The sequence below is a fragment of the Galeopterus variegatus genome, unplaced genomic scaffold, assembly GCF_000696425.1.
Source record: "Galeopterus variegatus unplaced genomic scaffold, G_variegatus-3.0.2 Scaffold30244, whole genome shotgun sequence".
Classification (NCBI taxonomy): domain Eukaryota; kingdom Metazoa; phylum Chordata; class Mammalia; order Dermoptera; family Cynocephalidae; genus Galeopterus; species Galeopterus variegatus.
Genome location: NW_007756355.1, coordinates 1 through 7,152, shown reverse-complemented (window position 1 = coordinate 7,152; position 7,152 = coordinate 1). Strand labels below are relative to the sequence as shown.

The window sequence follows — 7,152 nt, the reverse complement described above, 5'->3', positions numbered from 1 at the left end:
ATGTTGAATGAGGGGGCTCCTGCCTGCAGTGAGAGGGATATGAGAGAAGGGAGGAGGCTTCCGGCAGGAAGTGGGGCCTCAGGAGGAAAGACCAGATGTCCTCCTGAGATGCTAGGAGGCACAGGAGGTTTCCTTCTAAATGGAGGGTGGAGTCTTCCAAGGCTGGACTTCCAGACTCCCCACTGAGAGTAAGCCCCAGCAGACCCTGGGAGATGCTTCTGGAGGGGCTCAGCTTTCCTCTCACTGTGGTGAGTCGGACACTGACATGGTTACCATAGTTACCATGGGAGAAAACCAACATGTGTAAGAGGGTCCAAGGGTCCAAGTCAGTTCTGCCTCCTGAGTCATCAGTTCAGTTGGGCTTCTGTCTAGGAGCGGGTTAAATGGGTGAGCTCTGAGGGCCCTTTCTGCACAACCAGCATCATGGATTGATGGTATGATTTGGACATTGGACTGGTTAGCTCCGTGATTACATTGAGGTGGTGCCTGTGGGGGTGTTGGCGATTGTTTCAAAATTAAGAGGGTCCAAGGGTCCAAGTCAGTTCTGCCTCCTGAGTCATCAGTTCAGTTGGGCTTCTTCTGTCTAGGAGCGGGTTAAATGGGTGAGCTCTGAGGGCCCTTTCTGCACAACCAGCATCATGGATTGACGGTATGATTTGGGCATTGGACTGGTTAGCTCCGTGATTACATTGAGGTGGTGCCTGTGGGGGTGTTGGCAATTGTTTCAAAACACACTCAGGAAAAGCCTTTATTCCCTGACTACCGACCTGGCCTTGTCCCTGCACATGGCCCCAGTCCCCTGATCCTAGACTGAGCAAGACAGACCCAGGCTGACCCTCCAAGAACACCAACTGTTTCACAACTCTAGGCCCACGGGGGCTGAAAGACTGCACAGCTCATCCCTGCTGCTGAGGCCATTGCTTGCAGACTTTCAGACTCTCACCAACCACTAAGGTCCCTTCCCCTTGAAACACCTTGGTTCTGAGGTCTAGGGCTACCTGGGTCAGGACCTTCTCTGGGATTCCATCTCCACTCTCACCCCCTGGCTGTCTGTCCCTCAGGGCCAGCAGGTGAGGGGTCCCAGATGCTGGACAAGGACACCAAGACCATGATGGGCACAGAAGACACACCCAGAGGCAAAGCCAGCCCAGACCCTCAGGACTTGCGGCCAAGTGTGATGCACAGCATCAAGGTACCTCTTGGGCCTGGCAGGGGCAGGGGCCTCCAAGCCCAGCAGAGCAGGCTCTGCCACCCAGTGGCTGTGTAATGCCAAGCAAGTCGCTGTCTTTTTCTGAGCCTCACTTTCCTCATTTGCAGAATGGGTGGTTGTGAGTATCCAAGGGATGATCCACGAAAGCACTTAGCTTGGTTTCGGGCACATGGAAGGTGCCCAGTACATGTTTTCTCCTTCCACTGCTCGCTGGGCAGTGGGGGACAAGGTCACTTGCCTCTAGTTTTCCTAGAGAAATAGAGATGTGGCCCTGGGATTCTGAACCTGTATGAATGCCAGAGAGTTCTGGCTCCACCAAGGGCAGCTGAAACATCCAACATCCACTGCCACCTACTGGGTGCCAGGCCCTGGGCCGGGTGCCCCATTCACATGGGATCTTATTCAGTCCTCGCATAGCCCTGGGAGGCAGGATCGTTGTCTTCATTGCATAGATGAGGAAACTGAGACACAGAAGAACAGAATGAATGTAGTAAGTGCTGGCATTAACACTGTTTTTAATTCTTTGAGGCAAGTTTTTCTTCTCTTAGAAACTCTGCCCGTGTTTTAAGAGAAAGACTACAGGCAGGCTGGGATGTTTGAGGTGGGGTGGGGCTGGGCAGTTTACGAATTTGTGTGTGCAGGTGGTCTCACAGAGCAGCTCTAGCACAGGTGGGGTGGGCTGGAGAAGGAGCTGGGTGAATCTGGGATAGCTTCCTGGAGGAAGAGGCAGGATGGTAGAACAGGGAGCCAGTCCAGCTCAGGGGGAACTCTGGGTCGGAGGCGGCTCCATGCAGACCCTACTCTCATTCACGGGGGTCTTTGGTAGCCTCCAGGCTCCCAGAGTGTACAGCTTTTCTAGTGTTAGATCAGTGTGAAAAAGCCATTGGCTACTCCAATAATTCTCTTTCTCTCTCTCTCTCTCTCTCCCTTTCCCCAACTTCTCTGTCCCCACTGCCTCCCTGTCCATTCGCCTGCTGCCTCCCATTGCTGTGGCTGCTCTGACAGCTCTTCGTCCTGTGCCACAGCCTGCTGCAGCTGGCACAGCTCATGATCTCCGGCTATCTCAAGAGCTCCATCTCCACAGTGGAGAAGCGCTTTGGCCTCTCCAGCCAGACCTCAGGGCTGCTGGCTGCCTTCAACGAGGTACTGGCCCTGGCCCAGCCCTGGGGGTGGAGGTGGAGGGAGACTTGTGCCCCACCTTCCACCATGCTCCTCCCTCACTACCCCATCACAGGGACTTCCCCTCCCAGTGCCCTCAGCAGCCCCCATCATAGCCCCCTTTCTAAAACCTCCTTGGCTTGCTTCTCCCCAAGTGTCCTGGCCCAGAAACTGACCAGCCCCAAGCTGAGGTGGAGGCCACCTCCTGCCTGTAGGCAGGGCGTTTGAAGCTGTCTGGGGACATGGGATGATTTAGAGCTAGCCGGGATCCCTATATCCACTCGTTCTCCCTTTGGTTCCTTCACCTTTTCAGGCACCTAGCCTTTGCCTGTCCCGGGAAGGAATCAACAGTAGCAAGAGAGGCTTAAATTACATCCAGGGAAGAACTTTCGGACTTAGGCTTGGGGGAGGGAGTGATACTGTGGCACAGAGAGTCGGTCCTCAGAATTGCCCAGGGATCCATGGGCTTCTGGGGCCCACAGCCAAGCAGGGAGGAGTGTGGATGAGCCTCTTTGGGTGGATCTGAGTCCAGCTGTGTCCCCACCCTCCCCCACCAGATGATTTCACCCTCGGAGAAGGAGCTCTTTCCGCCCCTGGCCTATTTCTGTGAAATTCTCTGCCCTTGGGTAATGCATCACGACCCAAGGCCTGCCCGCTGAACAGTGTCCCGGATGCTCCCCAGCATCCCATCCCCAGATCTCAGAGGTGGGTAGGGAAAGTCCTTACCTTGCTCTGGACCTTGGGCAAGTCACTGCCTGTCTCTGGACCTCAGTGTCCCAGCCATGAAATGGAGAGTGGCTGTCCCTCCCGGAGTCAGTCCCCCCACCAGTCGTCTGCTGATATTGCCCACTCCCCAGTGAGGAGCCTGGGGCTCACCCACGGTCACAGCTGGAAAGCAGTGGAGCAGATGCATCCCACAACTGGGACGCAGAGACGGCCCCTACCGGCAAGCTCTCCAGTCCCCTCCAGCAACCCCATCCCCAAATTCCAAGCCTTAATCCTGTGGCTTTAGACTTCGTTTCTATCATTCATGATGTCCCTGAAACTCAAAATCTCTTTCCATGACTGCCTGCCTCCTCCATGTTCTAACAAGGGATCTAAACCGTGTTCTGAAATGAAACTGAACTCTTAGCTTTGTGCACGCTGCTCTCATTTCTCTCCCCTAATGGGAGAGTGGGGCCTTTCCTGGGAGGACCCAGAATCTGCATTTATAAGAAGAACTCAGACGATTCTTATTCAGCCAGCCAGTCTGTTATGCAGATGGGAACACTGAGGTTGCCGATAGAGACAGGGAAGATGCAGGCCCCCAGCCTTGGGCTCTGCTCCACTTTAATGGGTCACCTTGTTTCTTCACAGGTGGGGAACACAGCCTTGATTGTGTTTGTGAGCTATTTTGGCAGCCGGGTACACCGGCCCCGACTGATCGGTTATGGGGCTGTCCTTGTGGCTCTGGCAGGCCTGCTCATGACCCTCCCACACTTCATCTCGGAGCCATACCGCTATGACCACACCCGCTCTGGTAAGAGCAGGAGGGGCTGGGCAGGAGATGGACAGGAGGAGCTGTGTTACTGTGCACTGAGGCCCACCCACAGGCCTTTATCTGGCAGGATGGGTCTCAGGACACCTGCTGCTCATTCCCACCCCCACCCCCACCCCCCACTGTCTCCTCCAGCCCAAGCCCAGATGGGTCTCTTGGCAGTCTGGGGGAGTGGGGTAGGGTGTAGTCCCAAGGCAGAGGGGTAAGGCCCTCTGGGCCTCTCTTGGTTAGGGCCTGCTTGTATGTCATTGTGGTTTTTTAAGATGGCTGTGAATTTACAACACAGCCTACTTTAGGGCCTGGCATGTAGTAGATCCTCAGGAAATGCTCATGGAATAATAACAGTATCATACACTATTTACTATGCACCTGACACTGTTCTAAGCACTTTATATGTAGTCATGCATTTAATCCTCACAAGAAGCCAAGATATTGATGAAAGCAAGAAAGAATGAGTGGGGCTGGCTGGTTAGCTTAGTTAGAGTGCAGTGTTGGTAACACCAAGGTCAAGTGTTTGGATCCCTGTACTGGCCAGCCACCAAAAGAAACAAAAACAAAAAACCAAGCAAACAAAAGAATGAATGAGTGAATGAACAAATAAAGAAATGAAAGAATTTTAGACAGAAAAATGAAACCCTGTTCAGCCCAGTGGGATTTTGTTGAGGTCCTACTCTGTAGATGGATGCCTGTCCCTTAGAGGATGATCCAAGCAGTGTGAGCACTCACTTTGTTTTCTTTCCTCTCCTATTCACCCATCCTCCCACTCATCCACTCATCCACCCATCCATCTATTCACCCATCTATCCATCCACCCATCCACCCATCTATACATCCATCCACCCATCCATCTATTCATCTACCCACCCATCCATTCATTCATCTATCCACCCATCCGTCTACCTTCCATCCAATGATTCACCCAACAAACCCTTAATGCTGCCTACTTTGTGCCTGATGCTCTTAGGAGATTCAGTCCTGTCTCTAGGGAGATCCCAGTCTAGGAGAGTAGACAGAGATGAACAAAAGACCCCCAGTGTGTCAGTTGCATGGGAAAGGAAGCACAGGAGCAAAAGGAGCCCAGGAGAGGAGCCCACACCCCAGACCAGCATGAGGAAGGCTTCCCAGGGGAGGAGGGCTGAAAACTCAGCATCTTCCCTACCTTGCTCTCCCATCTGCTCACACCTCTGGAGTGCCACTCTGTACCAAGACCAGGGTGTGGGAAGATGAAGTAGATGTGACCCCACACCCCAGACCAGCATGAGGAAGGCTTCCCAGGGGAGGAGGGCTGAAAACTCAGCATCCTCCCTACCTTGCTCTCCCATCTGCTCACACCTCTGGAGTGCCACTCTGTACCAAGACCAGGGTGTGGGAAGATGAAGTAGATGTGACCCAATGGAGTGCGGGGTTGGAGTGAGCATGGGCACCTCTGCTACAAGGTATAGAGCCTGGCGCCTATATGGAAGATGGCCAGAGGGAGCCATGAGAGGCCTGCACAGGGGAAAGACACCGACCTCTGGAGGCAGCTAGAGAAGGTGGCACTTGAGCTGCAGCTTAGAGAGAAGGTGGGCATGGCATGTGGGGCGGGGGGCGCAGGCAGGGCAGAGAAGTGAGGAAGTGCAGGGCGGTCATCTAGGCTTGAGTAGAAAGGCCTCAAGGGGACTGCTTGCAATGCCGAAAATAACACTTCCTCACATTTTCCTTTGTCCAGAGTTTTCGCCTTAACAGAGAGAGCTTTTTCTGCGCAGGGTCACATACATTCTTCCTCATCACTGCCATAGGACACCCCTCTGCCACGGGCCCCCCATGAAGCCCTAGCAAAGCCCTTCTCGTAAGCCTCAGTCTTCACAGCAGCCAAAAGAGTAGGCAAGACTCGGTGGTCTCCAGCCCCAGCCTGCTCTGACTCTCCAGGCTACTTCATTCATTCACTCCTCGTCTGATAATCATGAAGTGCTATTACGTGCCAGGCCCTCCACGAGGCACTGGGGACACAGGAATGGAAAAGGCAGACTCAAACTCTACAACGGTCACTGTACCTAATGTCCAGGAGGCGTTGTGACAGCCCTGCAAAACAGGTGTTATCATTATTTCCTCCTAAGTAAGGAAACTGAGGCTCAGAGAAGGGAGGAGCTTTCCTGAGTCCCGCAGCCAGCAGAACTGACACAGCCAGGCAGCCTGTCCCTAGGGTCCCTGCTCTCAGCTACTGAATTGTTCTGCTTCTGAATCCCTTTTCTCTGGAGAACTTCCATTCTAGGAGATTTGTTTAAGAGGTGAGGAAACTGAGGCCCAGAGAGGGTAAGAGCCTCTGTCAAAGCAGCCTGGGTCGAAGACCTAAGTCTGGGTTCTTGACCTTGGTTCACACGGCTCTTTCCAGTTTAAGGGAGTGGCTCTCTGGGCTGGTGGACACAGCTCACAGTCCTGGCTCCCATAAAGGGATGGCCACAGACAGAAGACCACCTCTACACGCACACCTGGGACAATAATAGTGTGAGGGTTTCCACAAGCTTGCTCACCAAATATTGGTGAGCTACAGGGAGCAAACATCTGTTATTAAATTCAGACATTCTCTTTTCTTCACTCTGCACCTGCGTCCCAAGCTGACACTGAACCCTCCCCAAGTGAATGCCAACGGTGCCAGAGCTCTCCACTCTCCAGCCCAAGCTCCCTCCCCTGCCTGCCCCACCTCCAGCCCTGGCCTTGCCCTCACAGTTTGTGATCCAGCCATTCTGAACTTCTCATTCTATCGACACGGTGCCCTTTCAAGGCCTGGGGTTTTGCCAGTACTATGACCTCTCCCTGGAACCCCTCTTCCCTCCCTCTCTTTCTGGAAAATCTTTTTTGTTCTTCTGGACGTTGTTCAAACTCTTCCTCTTTTGACTGTCCCAAACCACTCAAAAACCACTGTTGCCATGGCACTTTCAAATGCCTCTGCTCAGAAAGGTGGCACAAGCAGTTCAAGAGCATGGACTCTGAGGCCAGACTGCTTGCGTTCCAGTCCTGGCTCTGCCCCCTTGCTAGTTGCTGTCAGAGCATCAGTTTTCTCATCTGTGAAGTGGGGGTAATGAGAGCACCCAGCCCCTAGGTTTGTTGTGAGGATCAAATGATTTATCTACACAGCACTTAGAACAGTACCTTGCATCCGGTAAGTGCTATGTAAGTCTTAGCTATTGTCATAATATTTTTTATCACCACCTCTCAGAGGATATGCCACAGGACTTCGAGGCTACCCTGTGCTTGCCCATGACCTCGG

General features: G+C 53.3%; 1 protein-coding gene across 1 annotated transcript; it reads left to right on the top strand.

Moving 5' to 3' along the window:
- Positions 1 to 1,061: 1,061 nt before the first annotated feature.
- Positions 1,062 to 7,148, top strand: LOC103583904 (solute carrier organic anion transporter family member 2B1-like; the record flags this gene model as incomplete). Its single annotated transcript, XM_008565089.1, has 4 exons — positions 1,062 to 1,192; positions 2,216 to 2,353; positions 3,725 to 3,887; positions 7,102 to 7,148. Coding segments are annotated over 4 exons (479 nt in total), but the record flags the coding sequence as incomplete, so codon positions are not given.
- Between the last annotated feature and the right edge of the window lie 4 nt (positions 7,149 to 7,152).